At 49.0% G+C, this 14830-nt stretch overlaps 1 protein-coding gene across 1 annotated transcript; it reads right to left on the minus strand.

The window, feature by feature from the left end:
• Positions 1-5185: 5185 nt before the first annotated feature.
• Positions 5186-14107, minus strand: DLL1 (delta like canonical Notch ligand 1). Its single transcript, XM_014263357.2, has 11 exons — positions 13201-14107; positions 12696-13007; positions 12430-12490; positions 11940-12197; positions 9424-9484; positions 8818-8948; positions 8502-8671; positions 8146-8362; positions 6388-7180; positions 6158-6272; positions 5186-5796 (listed from the first exon to the last, which is right to left on the minus strand). The coding sequence occupies exons 1-11, from the start codon at positions 13258-13260 to the stop codon at positions 5791-5793; spliced, it is 2184 nt and encodes a 727-aa protein (XP_014118832.2). The 5' UTR covers positions 13261-14107; the 3' UTR covers positions 5186-5790.
• Between the last annotated feature and the right edge of the window lie 723 nt (positions 14108-14830).

The following is a 14830-nucleotide window of genomic DNA, read 5'->3' on the forward strand; positions in this document are numbered from 1 at the left end:
ATCCTTTCTCCTGCTCTGCCTTCAGCACCCTGGGAAACTACCATGTGAAGATACAATAACTTGCTGTAAGCGCTCAAACCTTATCCAAACCGCCATGTATTTTTTTTGAATGATATTGCTTCTTTATAGCTGCACAGCCATGCTGTGGTACAAACTTGCCTTTATTAGCACACTTTAGATAAATAAACAAGGGAAGAGTAGGCATCTGCACTGAGGTACGTGACTTTTTCAATATAGCTTCATCCACACTTCAGATGGTATTATTGTATTCCATTAAAAGAAAAATTTCCCTGTTCCTATATTACACATGCATAAGGCAGGCTTTAAAGTAAGCAATGCCAGTTGATATAGTTGCCCTAGCAGGTGAAATGGATCTGCACTGACCCTCAGAGTTACTTCCACAGCTGACACACACCATTCCTCATCTGTGCCAAGGAGTAAGGCATTCCTGAACGTGTTACTATGATACTCTGGGTACACCTGTCCTGGAAAACTAAGCAGCTTCTGGTCTCTAAAATGCAATCGTTTGTAGGGTTGCACTGCTATGGTGGTCCCTGACAAACTTTTGCCCCCACAGTTATCAGAGTCCCAGGCTGTTCTGTGGCACAAAACAGGAGCCATCCCTCACAGGCAGGGTGGATGCAAGCAGTTGATTTGATGGAGTAAGGCAGTTTAACACTGTGGGTGCAGACTGATCCAAACTGACTGGCTACAGGGCTAGAGAGCAGCCCCAGTAGTGTTGAATTTATTGGTGCAGGAGACAAGGCTGCAGCAGCAGGAGAAAAGACGAAGGATATTTCTTCCTAAGGAAAAAAGCCTACATGTCATGGGGATGCTGTGACCTTCAGGCCCACCACTGTGATGCCCTGCCCCACTGAGTGGGCAGCAAACCCCCACATGACACTGGGTCTGTCATCCACCTCTGCTCCATCGAGAGCAGCAGGAGCAGCCGTCCTGTTGTCACAACAGTAGGCTCCAGGCTGCATCTGAAAAGCTGCCTCACGGTACGTGTTGGGTCCTTTTTGGCCAGGCTCTTGATTTCTCTGATTTGCATAGCAGGTAACACAGACACAGGCAAAAAGCCAGGTCTTAACAGCCAGGTGAAAAATGTACCTCCCAAGGAGGGAAGGGGAGGGAACAAAGAGGCTCCTCATTCTTCTGAAGTAGATGTCAGGTGACAGAAGAGATTGCTTCTCAGGTTGGGATTTGGCCTAGGAATAGTTCCCAGGTAATTTTATTTGGAGTACATGACTTTGGATGTTAAGCTGTAACAATAGGGAAGTTTCCCAGAGTCTGTCAGTAAAAAATTCCCATCTTCATAATTTCTGCAGCTTTCCTCCTTGACCCTCATAGTTACAAACTGAGTTTAATCTGTATCTCTACCTGCAAAATTGTTTTGCTGTAAGAGAACCTACCCCAGCAGAGGCAACTACAGACCTTGATTGCAGATGCCAATCTGCAAGAGGAGGCTGATGGCACTGTGGCCATCCATGTCAACACTGTGGTGTGTGACATCCTCTCTGGGCCATAGACACACAGCTGTATCACATTCCCCCTGTGCACACTGTGCACACACATAGCACCACAGCTGCCTCCCTTTCCCTTCCAGTTTGTCTCCTTGCTGCCAGTGCAGGGTTTGCATATCCTCTTTGAGATGATGGATGTTTCAATTGTGAGAGGGGTCTCTATGCCATGCAAGTGACTGAAAGTACTTTGCAAAAATAGCTCACCACCTCACAGACGAGTGCAGAGTCTGATGCGCAGAAATAGGAAATAGCCGTACTTGCCTAGAAGTGTGTTTTAACATTCCCCACCACCACAGTATCCTCTCACAAGCACAAATGACCTTCTGCCTATTAGAGCAACCAGGAGGCCCCCATTTTCCAAAGGTCCTGGAAAGATTAAGTGACACAGGTCCAAGGTTGCACAGGAAGTCTGGAGGGAGTGCTGGAAATAGAAGGGGGCCCTCCTGAGTCTCTCTGCAGTGCCTTGACCACAAGACCATCCTTCCTCTCCCAAGGTTACACGTCAGGTCTGTGGTGGAGCCAGGAATAGCACCCAAGTTTCCTGACATGCTAACTGTCCTGCACTGTGTACAAAGTAAGCACAAAAATAAATTTAAATCCATTATAAAGCTGTGTCTTGCAATTAAACCTAAGACTGCTGTCTGAACCTAAAGTTTTCTATGTATTGAAAGATGTGACATTCTCAAGAAATCTCTGTCCGCTAGCTGGGCAGCTAATAACTCCCAGCAGCTAATCTCTCCTGCTTCTTCAGTGTTTCTAATTTCTTGACATGTCCTGTCTGTGCCAATAATGCAAATGCCACTTGCCACACAGACACAGGCTGGCAGAGGTGTGGGCTGAGGAATGCCTTCTCTGGCCACCCTGTTGAGAACTGGCCCCAAACAAGGAGGCCAAGTCCTCCCTGGCTGCTGCAGGACAGAGAGAAGGAGACGTTGCAGGTTGAGGTATGCACAGGAATTAACAGTGCCACAGTGATAGCTTGAGGAGAGACCCCAGGTCCCCAAAGTCCTGGCTCCAGGGGGATGAGTGTCCAGGGCACAGACCTGGCTAGGCCAGCCACAGGTTTTTCATATCCAGCACCCGGAGGGCCACGCGCTGCGTCGGTGTGTGCAGCTTCCCTGGGCAGAGGTGGAGATGTGCTGTGTCAGGAGGGGCATGGTGCCATGTGTCCCTGCAGTTTGCTGGAACCTTTCCATTAATTTAATGGGCTTTGGATTGGGCCCTGAATTCTCAGCTGTCCCAGCTAAAAGGACTCCCCAGACAGGCTCTCCTCTCGTTTTAGAATGAGGAGGCCTTTCAGAAACCCTGCTGACCAGGAGGTTCCTGCCATTTTTTGGCAGCAGAGCTCCCATCCTGGAGTGAGCACAGCCCCATCACTGCCCCTTGGCCACAGTGTGCATCACCTGCACACATGGCTCCACATCTGCATCTGCCATCCTCTCTCTCAAGCAAGACATGCTCCGCTTCCACCCCCTGTCCAGACCATCCATTTTTTCATCCCAATAAGGCCCAAGTACTACATGTAAGGAGAACCAGTGCTCCACACTGCATTCCTCAACCTGCTCTGGTCACTGAGAGTCACTGTATACACACATACTCAGGAGAATTGGTAGGCAAAATAAATCCCATGTGTGACTGTAGCCCTAACCCTGCTAAAGACAGAAATAGAAGCCACTGGGCTGGTCTATGTAGACATCATTTCAGGTGCTTCAGAAGAACGGGACCATGCCCTTCCCTTTGTCTATAGTTTTCTGTCACTCACCAAACTCAGCACTGCTGATAGCTGGCACACTTGGACAAGCTTATCTTTCCAAGGCTGTTTTATTTTTAAGCAAAAATAGGTAGATGCCAATTCTGTGCATTTTCACAAGAGCAGGGAGGTGTGTGCTTTTCCAGACCTTTACCTGACAGTAAATTAAAGTAGATCTTTCTGTAGCACCAAAGACCTGATGTTACAGAGGTACTCAAACACTGATGGCCTTCCTTTTGTTACTGCTATTTCTACAGAAGCAGCATTAAGAAGGCCTAGCCAGGACCATGGCACTGACTGCAAAGTGCAGTACATCGTAAGAGACGAGCCTGCTCCATAAAGCTTGGAAAGAAGAGGAAATACAGAGAAATAAAGTGCTTTGGCCAAAGTTTAAAAACAAATGAGCAATGAAGATAGCAACAACACCTTCCAAGACTCACTTTTCTGATCATTCTGTGAGATTATGTTGCACTGAGCACCTGCTGCCATACACACCATCATGCCTCATTTAATATATGATGCATTGATTGATTATTGGCAGGTTGTTATGTCACTGCTCAAATTGAAACTGCTGTTCACACCATCACTGACAGGCTGGTTTTCAATACCTCACATCACTCTCCTTACGAAAACTTTCCTTAAAAGGATACTTTGGGATAGATGAGGATGATAACCATGTCAGGACAGTTTGTGAGAAGTGAGCCTGCATGCCTTGTTTAAGGTTTTGCTTAACAAAAAGCTAAGCTTATAAACAGACAAGCCTCTGCAGTCATTGTGAGTTTTCCACTGACCTCACACGAAAGTGGAGTTCCAGTGGTTCATGTACTTACGCGCACTAAAATATGGGGAATACGTACAGATCACCAGCTGCAATAATTGCTTGATTATATCTGCTATCCCACTCGCTGTGTTTAGGCTATCATCCCCCTCCCTTGAAGTGAATGGGGACAGGTTTCAGCATCTTCACAAAGCTGCAGAAGGTGTCCCACAATGATTGGGGTTGGGCTTTAATGGAGTAAAAATTAGATGATTCTCTAGATTTTCCTTATGCTCCTGAAGTGGAAGAACCCTTTGCCTGTTTCTGAAGGATCTCTGCTGATTAACATGCAGCACAATGTGAAGGCGAGCTTGTTACAGCAAACTAAATTGGGGAAATTGCTTGAGCATTCAGAGCCAAGCCAGGGGATGGGATCACACTCTGTCCCGCTTATGAAGGCAGCAGGTGCCAGGGGCAGAGCAGAAACCACAGACGCAACTGGTACTTCAGTAGGTGTTGTAGTCAGGGGATTGTGACCACCGGTCAGTTCACTGTTATCATTTCCTGGAGAGGGAAGTCTGGGGGAGTTCACGGCCCATGGGAGCGCATCAAGGACATGAGCTAGGGGCCCTCCCTCACTGCTGTGTCCCAAACTCCCGAGGATTCCAGGCAAGTGTTTGAGCTTGCAAAAAATGAGGAGTTGAGTCACAACAAACCCCATGTCTGGATTGCAATGGAGTGCATTCAATTCTTGCTCTTCCTCAGGAAGTGACTCCATATGTGTTTATATAAACACACAGCCCAACGTGACTGGGCAAATATTACTCAAGGTTTTGCTGTTTGCCTTTGGGGTAAGACTGAGCACAGCCATGGGGTCAACAGGTCAGAAGGTTAGGAGGGGAAAGATGGAGGGTCTACACAGAGCAAGTCGTTCCCCGGTCTTTGTAACAATCTCAGTCCTACTCAATGCCCCCATGAGTCCACAGAGGCCTGCCAGATAACTGGTTGCAAAGTTCAGTCGGTTCATCATCAGATATGGAATAAACATAGCACGCTGGTTATCATTAATAATATTTATTTTGGAAAAATATTTTAAAAATGAATTTCTTCATTAACAAAACGGTAAAAAAAAATCAAATAACATTTGCACAATATTCCATAAATACATTTATATACAAAAAAATATAGTCACATAGACCCGAAGTGCCTTTGTACATATTTACCAAAAAATTTAAATTATAAAAAAATGAACATCACAAAATACTCAAGCTTTACAATTATCATGAAAATATTTTTACAGATTCAAAAAAATAACACACTTTTTCTCACCTAGTAAAAACACATTTTAGTATCAAAAAAGACAATAAAGGCAGTGTTTGTGTCTCTAATTCAAGAAAAGACTGGCTCATAATAATCCAAAATATACACTTCAGGCAGTGCATGCTTCTTATGTAGTAATTAAGTCCATTCATTTAAATATATATAGAAAAGCAACTGACCATAGTGCAATGATAAAATTCATAAAAGGCAGTGCAACAGTAATCCTTGAACACAGACCCTTGCCTGGTGTCCATCTTGTTTCTTTATTTTGCAGTCACTTTGCTAACTTCAGTAGAGAACCAGCTCAAGCCTGAATTTAGTTTCTCAGCAGCAGTCAGTGAAGGAATCTATCTCCCATTCCTCTTTCAGCAGCATTCATCGGGGCATGTCTCCTCTGAAATTGTTCTGAACAACCACCTTGCCATATCACCTCTGGTTTACACCTGGAAAGAGAAAACACAAGCAGAGATCAGGAGAGGTTAATGAAACATATGAAGAGTGCTGTAAGGCTGCAGAGGGTCAGGACTCTGCATGATGCACACCAAGCGGTGTGTCAGCACACCTCAACCCTGCTACCATTGTACCCTAGTCTACACAACTTGTCAAACCTACAACAGCCACAGCAGCAAGTCACTGAGCTTGTCTTCACAACATCCACAGCACCCCAAACAAAAGCTGGCTGGATTTCAACAGGTACAAACCACTGTGGCATTATGGAAATGAGTTTATCTGTATGTATTGGATATATGTATTGGATGGGAGCTGGGGACCAAGACTTCTCTCTGCTGTTCCAACCCTACTAACCTCAGTTGCTATGATGCACTCGTCTTTCTCTTCTGATATGACATACACCGACTGGTACTTTGTGTCCTTTGAAGTGGAATATACTGAATCTGGTCGCTTCCTTTCAGAAGTATCACTATTGAAGGCAAAAAGAGAAAGAACAAGTGAGATGGCTGTTGCTTAATGCTACCTATGGAATATACACTCCCTCTTCAAAGCCAAGCTGCCCCCTGCACTCAGATCTGAGATACCTCTTTAGTTGTACTGCACTTTTCTCCTCTGCCTCTGAATCATACGTTTCACACTTGGCTTCACATTTGCCGTGCTCCTCCTTAACTGAGTCCTCATTCTTGAGTTCATGCACCAAATTGTAATCCACTGATGGGTATCTGACTTTGTAGCCATTTTTATCAGAGTTATCGCTGTGAAAGTCTACTTTCTTATTTGTGTTTTTAATCTGCGTGGCACCAATGACACTTATGGAAATGTCCTTCTCGCGCTGGCAGTTTGCCAGGTTATTCATAGTCTCTGTCTCACTCCTGCAGGCATCAGGCTGGTGGTGCCTCTTCTGCACCCTGAGCCTGACACAGACGACCACAGCAGCACACCCCAGCAGCAGCATGAGGACCAGAATAATCCCAGCGCAGACGGCAATCCAGGGGAACTGGGAGTTCTGGCCTTCCGTGTACTTTTCAGTGAAGTCAACGATGACGGGTCCCTGAGGTGGCTCAGGGAGCAGGAACTGGCAGTTGAGCCCGCCGTAGCCCCGGGCACACTCACAGACATAGCGGTTGTTTCTTTCGTGGCAGGTGGCCCCATTGTGGCAAGGGTTGTGCTCGCATCTGCTCACTGGGGTGCTGCAGTTCTTCCCGTTGTATCCTGGGGGGCAGGTGCAGGAATAGTCATTGATGCCATCCTGGCAGGTCCCTCCATTGACACAGGGGAAGGAGGCGCAGTCGTCCACGTTGTCATCGCAGTGTCTCCCAGTGAAGCCAGCCTGGCACTGGCAGATATAGGAGTTCCCCAGATCGACACACTGGGCTCCTGCAAGACAGGAAGGGGGACGAGCTGAGTGGTGGGCAGCCAGACACAACAACTCGCTGCTCTCGGGGCAAAAGGCACAACCAGCAGCTGAGGAAAGCTTTCCTTCTGAGAGGTAAGCTCAACCTTTGCCAAGTCTAATCCAACCAAAAAAGCACATATGTTTTTAAGAAAGAGTTTTGTTAATCAGATTTATTTTTCACTCTCAATCTTATTCCTTTTTTAAGATTTCGCTCAGCTCAAACCAGAACACCAGTCCAGGTCAGGTTAACACCACATCTCATGTTACAGAGTTTGAGTGGCAATGAATAAGGAGGAGTACAGTACAGAAAGTCTTCACTAGTTTAATCAGAAGAGGAAAATTACTGTTACCAGATTCAAAGTAATAATGTTTAGCACTCATGTGGTATGTGCATCTACAGACCTCTAAGACTCTTTGTAAAGGATTGGAAAGTAAAATCTTCTGTGTTTTCATGCATGAAGCTTCAGACCAAGTCACTTGGCCACAGCCATCCAATCAGAAAATGCAATCCACAGCAGTGGCCCAAGCCACACCATTGCTTTCTTAGTACAGATTCTTCTCCACCAAGTCAACTATTGACATGACTTTTTTATAAGATAATGTAGTGATAGGGCAAAGCATAATGGCTTCAAACTGAAAGAGAGCAGGTTCAGATAAGATAGTATGAAAAAATTCTTTACTGTGAGGGAACAAGCTGCCCAGAGAAGTGGTGGATGTTGCATTCCTGACAGTGTTCAAGGCCAAGCTTTGAACAGCCTGGTCTAGTGAAAGGTGTCCTTGCCCATGGCAGGGGCTTGGAACTAGATGACCTTTAAGGTACCTTCCAACCCAGACCATTCTATGATTCTATGATTGATCAGTGTGCGTTATTATGAACTCCAGACCAGAAGCCAAAGTAAGTCTACAGTCTCCTTCCAGAAGACCACTGTAGCATGTTTGGCCTTACCATTAGCACAAGGGCTGGAACTGCAGTAATCGATTTTCTTTTCACAGTTGAACCCAGAATAACCCAGTGGGCAGCGGCAGCTGTAGCCCCCGTCAGGGTTGTCGGTGCAGCGCCCACCATTGAAGCATGGTCCATCAGCACAAGTCATTGCACTCAGCTCACAGTTCTTCCCATAGAAGCCTGGAGGGCAGGTACAGGAATAGCTGTTCTCGAGATCCTGGTGGGGAAGAAATGAGAAACTGTCAAAACATCTGTCTGAACTTGCTCTGAAATGCAAAAAGGGATTTTGAAAATTAGTAAATCTGGTATTAACTCCTCCCTTGGAGTTTCAGATGACACAAACAACTCAAACTTACAGTGCAGCTTCCACCATTCTTGCAAGGGTTGGCATCACATTCATTGATTTCAATCTCACAGTTGGAGCCTGTATAGCCAGGTCGGCAGGAACAAGTGTAGCTCCCCTGACCAGTATTGGTGCACGTGGCACCATTCTTGCAGGGCTTGTGGTGGGTGCAGTAGTTCAGATCTGTAAAAGATACATTTTCTTTTTATAAAGAGAGCAGCCAAGATGCTTGCTACTTTGCAAGGCTAGCAGGGGGTTGGGTGAGCTGAAAATAGTTGCCCGCTTTCTGCATTTTAAATCAGATGCTGAGGCAAGGACTGAGAACTCACCCTGGTTGCAGAAAAGGCCACCCCAGCCTTCCTGACAGTTGCACTGCCAAGGCTGTTGACAGGTACCATGAAGGCAGCCTGGGTATCGGATGCACTCATCACAATATCGCCCCTGCCAGCCCACTCTGCATCTGAAAAAAAAGATGACAACAAAGTCTCATCAGATTTAGACTTCTCACAGTTGGAAACCCTATCACAAACTCTGCAAGCACACTGATGCCAGGGATCAAGTTTCCTAAAAGCCCTCGGTGATCCTTCATGTGAGAAAGTCACCAAGTCGAACCATAGCATCAGCTTTCATCAGTCCTAGCTGTTTCTTCCACTTCCTTAGATAGACCCATGGCTCCAGATAGTTAATCTGTTCACTCTAATAACAAAGAGCCAAACCTCACACACAGCACTGTAAACCCATTAGGTTAATATTAATACCACTGAACTTTGACTTATGGAATATTCTGATCTGGCATCAACCGGGTATCTCAAATTTTCACCTGGTATGAAGAAAGGCCTTTAAACCAACCCTTCAAATGTCCAGTGGCTTCTTTAACACCAGAGCATCAACACTGAAAGACAAAGAAGGAAGCAGGAAGGGAGTGGAAAACTTACTTGCATTCCCCAGGCTTGTCGCAAAAGCCGTGTTGCTCGTCACATCCAGGCAAACAAATTGCTGTAAACAAACCAAGCAGGGAAAAACATCAGCACTGGTGCCAAAACAACTCTCTTTTACAAGTCTGAGTCTGAGAGCACCTTGCGGGTGGGGAGTGAGTCCCTTTTACTAGTTCGGGGCAGTTAAGCGTAGCTGAATTAATCTCTGGAGTCTGCAGGAGTATTGATCTTGCCCCATAACTGGGCACTTCGCTTATCACCAGGGATGAGCATTCTTCTTAATACAGTTGCACACAGACAAAAGAGGGCTCACAATTGCTCCCTTACCCACAGCCCCTCACCCCCCTTCCCTTCCCAGTGAGGGTCAGAAGTCCTTTTTTCCAATTCTATGCACACAGCTCCACCTCTTAATATCCCCCGAAAGTGTGTGTGCAGATAAGAGTGGACAGCTGGTGTGCAGGGTGCCAGTGCAAGACAGCTGCTCTATTGTCTATTCTCTCCCAGCAGCTGCCCCACTGCAACAATACCCCGGCCCCGGAGCCAATGGGGCCGGCGGCCGGCGACCGGGCAGCCTATCCCTGCCCACAGCTAATCTATGGCACGCGCGTGATTTCGCTGCAAAAAAACTTTTTTTTTTTTCTTATTCAAATAAATAAGTCTAAAGTTCTTCCTCCCTCCTTCCCCCACCCTCCGCCCTGCTCCGAAAAGGGGCGGGCGGGTGGGTGCAGCCCTGGTAAAAGAGGTAAGCGGGCCAGCGGGAGGGAGGATGAGAGAAGGGAAAAAAGGGACTTCTGCTCATTACTTCGCCTGGTTATGGAACTCATTAAGCAGGCACTGCAAAGTTTTAATTCAACAAAGCCAGCCGGAGACAATGGCATGAGAGGGGAAGGAGGGGGGAAGAAAAAGAAAGAAAGAATCAGTGCTGATAATCAGATCGCCTCCAAGTTGGAAAGAATGGAGCTGGGGGCAAGGCAACGGGAAGCAATCTGCAACTGGCAACTCCACTCACTAACGGCAAAACATTCTTTTTGCATGCACACATAAACACATCTCCCCTGCCTAGTAGGTTTGTGTCAGTGTTATAAGCTGTTTTTTTTCTGAGAGGGAAAACACAGCAAAGAACGTACGTAATCAGTCAAGAAAGACGGACAGCCTTCTGCTTTGCTGTGGGAATAGCAGAGATGTACAGGCATTCAAAAGTGCTGACAGCCCCAAAAGAGCTCATTATCAAAATGCTTCCTTTTTCCCCACCCCTTGACACAGCTGGGCTAGGCACTTTTGATCATAGGAAAGGTTGTAGCTCTTATTTAAAACACTATCAAAAAAAATGTGAGCCCCTTTGCCTGCTGCTTATTGTGCAACATCGTACCATGAGCTGCTAAAAGCATCCTAGCAGTCACTAATAGTGTGAATAATCAATCAGGAATGGTTTGATAGCAGCTCAGCTGAGACCACGGTGTAGGTGGGTTTAAAGAGAAACAAAAACACAACAAGAAGAAATCTGAGAGGCTGCTTTACAGCCTGGAACTGTCTTCTTCCTGCCTGCCTGGCCCTTTGATGACTGCAGAGGAGCGCTGGCCCAGTACGTCATCTGCCAGCATATTTCAGATGCGTGTGTACACACAAACAGAGAATGCCATCACAGGCTGCAGCAGGGGCTCTGTGTGCACGTTTGGGTGTACACTGCTATGGAGCTACAAAGGGCGGGATCTCGTACAACCGGAAAGTATCTGACATCCTGGACTATCCTGTCTGGGATCTGCTTACTGTCCCAGCATTTCCTGCTGTATCAACACACCACATTCCTCAAAAACTTCAAGCTCTGGGGTATGTTGCGTGTCCCTCACTACTTTATTAATATCAATTATCATGGCAATGGCACAGAAGAGAGCTGGGGAAGAAGCTGAATGTTCTTGTAGTCCCATGTGTAGCAATTTCTGTTAGTGGCAGCATATGAGTACCCCAAATGAGAGATGTACAGTCTAAAAGCCATAGAGAACATCTTGGACTTCCCGATATTTTTCTTAGTACAGGGTCACAGAGGATCAGACCATAGCATGCCTACCCATAAGCCTGTCACATAGATGCTGCCAATGTCTAGTTCACTCCCCTGAACTTATGTACCCTATAGGTGATGACATCAAAGTTGCGTGGTTGGAGGGCAGATAGGTGAAAAAAGTGGTCCTGATATATTTTAATAAATCCTCGAGCAACTGCTCAACATTTTGCCTCCTGATTAAATGGTCTAAGGCAAATGAGCAAGAGTGTAGTGTTGGCACTGACGTTTTCTCGGCTTAAGAAGGGGCTGTCTGCATTAACTTCCTGTGGGAATGCTGAGGATCTCCCATCCCTCTCCCTGGTAAGGCTTGAGCACAGAACCAGACATCCACCCACCATAGCTTGGTTCTCCTTCCCCATGGGGCCTGATGTCAGAGAAACACCCCTCTGCCAACCCCAAGAGCTCAGGAGACACTGCTGCAAGGGACACCCAAGGAGACAAGGAGGTGGATACTCACGCTCAGTGCAGTACTGGCCTTTCCAGCCTGGGTTGCAGACTTTCTCGCCACGTTCTCCACAGGTGAAGTGGCCAAAGGCATCGTCCCGGGGGCGGCAGAAGACAGAGCAACCTTCTCCGTAGTAGTGCTCGTCGCACACAAAGCGATAGGAGTACTTGAGGTCAGTGCGGCCACTGCTGTGCAGGTCCTGGGACCACTCCTCTCCCACTGCCAAGTGTCTCTGGGTGGCCAGGCGGCTGATGAGGCGTTCAGGGTTTTCTGAGTGAAAGTGGAGAGTGGTTAGAGAGCCCAAAGCAGGCAGGGCATAGAGAGGTCTCTGGTGGGAGGGGAACCGCAGAGGCAGGATGACATGGCTGCATGCCAACAGGTTGGCCTCTCTTGCCATAGGTCTACTGTAGAGGAGAATGTGCTACACACCGCAGAGAAAGGGGCCAAATAGGGCTTCAGGGCTGGGATTATTACGGGGAAAAGCGTGTTTCAGGACACTTACCAGTGGTGAGGTCATCGGGTGAGTCTGTATGCAGAGCTTCAATGATGAGCGAGAAGGTGCCCTGTGAAAAGAAGGAGCAGAGAAAACCCACCAGGAGAGCATGAGAGCAGGTAGGCCCAAGGGGCAGTGCCACCGGTCCCCAGGAGTCATCAGTCGCTGTCCCCCTCCCGTCTTGACATTTCACGGGGATTGGTGGCCTCTTGGAATGGCACGGGGTGGGACGGGATGGGTATGTGCCTCCCCCTCCAGCATCGCCCCCCACTTACGGGCCAGGTGAAGCCGAAGGGGAAGCGGATGGGATTGCTGAAGGCGGGGTCGGCGCCGCCCGCGCCGTCGGGGACGCTGAAGGAGTTGGCGCCGAGGACGGGGGTGATGGCGCTGCCGTAGGTGCAGGGCGGCTCGGGGGACACGCTGGCCTGGTAGTGCTTGAGGCAGACGCGGAAGAAGGTCTTGCAGTCGCACTGCTGGAGCCCGCCGGCGCCGGGGCCGCCCCCGCGGCAGCAGTTGCGGTTGCTGAGCAGCCCCTTCTTATTGACAAACTCCTGCAGCTTCAGCTCGAAGACGCCGGAGGAGCCGACCTGCGGGGCGGGGACAGCAGCCGTCAACCACCGAGCAGCCCGCTCCGCAGCCCGGCCCCGGCGGCACTGGCACCCGCTCCCCGCTCCTCACGGCTGCAACAGGCAGCGACGGTCCCCGCATCCCCCGCGGCACTCCCCGCTGCCGGGACGCCCCGGTGCTGGCGCTCCTGTCCCCCACCCCGCGGGCACTTACCTGGCAGCGGCTCAGCAGCACCGAGAGGACGGCGAGCGTCAGCAGGAACCGACCTCCCATTTTGGAGGTGCAGCTCTGGTGCCCTAGCTTTGCTCCCCCTTATCTTCTCGTCAGAGAAAAAAGGGGAAAGTGTCTTTCGGGGTAAAGGAAAAAAACACAGCGGCCAAAGCCGCTCGTCCCAGCAGAGCTGGAAGAGTTAGTGTCACGGTCTCCTTCTTTCAGGAGTGTCTCTGACTTTTTTTTCCCTTTTGTCGATACCTCTAGATGTAGCCTGTCGGCAACTGACAGCTCTTTCGGATGGCAAAAGAAAAAGAGAGGAAAAAAAGACGGGGGAAAAAAAAAGTTAATATTTATCTGTTAAACTCTTTTTCTTTCGCAATCCACGATGCTCCTCCTTTTCTCCAGGAAGGAAAAAAATAAAAATAATAAAATAAAAGCAACTTAATTCCCAACAGAGGCAGAGAAAAGGCTTCCCAAGGAAGATTAAAAATTGGCGATCTGGAAATCCCTGCAGAGGCAGCGGCGGAGGCAGCGGCGATAATTCCCGGGGCGGTGAGATTCGGGAGCGGCTCTGCGCGGCTGCGCTCGCCCTGCGCACGTCGGGGCTGGTGGGTGTCAAACAGCAGCGGTGGCGGGCAGGTCACGTCGGAGCCTTGATCCCCTTTTTTCCTTTTATTCTCTTTTCCTTTTTTTTTTTTTTTTTTTTTTCAGAGGAAGCGATGCTCTCTTTCCTTGTTGTGGGTTTACTTTTGTTTTTAGAGGAATCCCAGCCAACAAAAATAAGCTCGTGTCTCAACAGCAGCGAACAGAGCGTGTCCGGGTGTGCTCCTACGGGGGAGGGGGGCGCCTGCTCTGCTCTGCTCCGCTCCGCTCCGTGCCGCGGCTCGGCTCGGCTCGGCGGCTCTCTCCGAGGGTGAAGCGCTAAGGATCTGCCTCTCCTTGGGCGCCTGCCGCCCTTATATCCCGCCGGCCGACTGCATGCCTAATGAGATGCAAATGAGCAGCCCCCCAATCTGGCTAGAGCTGTCACAAAGGAGCCACTTTTCCAACCCTCCTCTCAATGGATCGCCAAATGGTCAGTGAGCTGTAAAATGTGCAATCCCTCCTCCCCCTCCCCTTCGCGCTCACAAAACGTGTTCATTTACATTCCTGCAAATTTGGTAACCGCAAGAATCCCCCTTCTGCTCTGGGGACAGGGTAACACCCCCTCAGCACCGGGGAGAGGCAGTGCTACACGCTCCGGCCAGAGAGCAGCCCCAGGGACGGCGGGCTGTAATTGCCTCTTGGAACGTGCAGAGCAGCCGCCGTGACCCCAAAAAGTGACTCGGTGATCGTGACCGCTCCAAGGGGCATCTCCGGCGTTAAAGGGACGAGGGAGGTGGGAGCCAGCGAGCCACGACGAAGGGAGTCCCATCCCATGAAATTCACACTGCATTTACCCTGGCATAAGCGGGGTAATTGGGGAGGGGGAGAACGAACGCGGACGAAGGGACCCGGGGCTCGCTCTTCACTTGGCTCCGCTGACGGCGCGCATCCCGCCGGCGGAGGCACGGGGGATCCCCGGGGGTCCGGCGGCGAGGGACGACGCGGGCCGGTTCGCGGCGGGGACTCGTGGAAGGGACCTGTTTGC

This window comes from Pseudopodoces humilis, chromosome 3 (assembly GCF_049639895.1).
Source record: "Pseudopodoces humilis isolate 2021_Gansu_Grassland_sample_001 chromosome 3, ASM4963989v1, whole genome shotgun sequence".
NCBI classification, from domain to species: Eukaryota; Metazoa; Chordata; class Aves; order Passeriformes; family Paridae; genus Pseudopodoces; species Pseudopodoces humilis.

Bases quoted from the DNA above. Each gene is read 5' to 3' on its own strand.
- DLL1 (XM_014263357.2), bottom strand. From the start codon at position 13,260: ATGGGAGGTCGGTTCCTGCTGACGCTCGCCGTCCTCTCGGTGCTGCTG. The intron at 13,008-13,200 runs GTAAGTGCCCGC...CCCGCCCCGCAG, and splicing joins TGCTGCTGAGCCGCTGCCAG to GTCGGCTCCTCCGGCGTCTT. The intron at 12,198-12,429 runs GTAAGTGTCCTG...ACTTTCACTCAG, and splicing joins ACCCGATGACCTCACCACTG to AAAACCCTGAACGCCTCATC.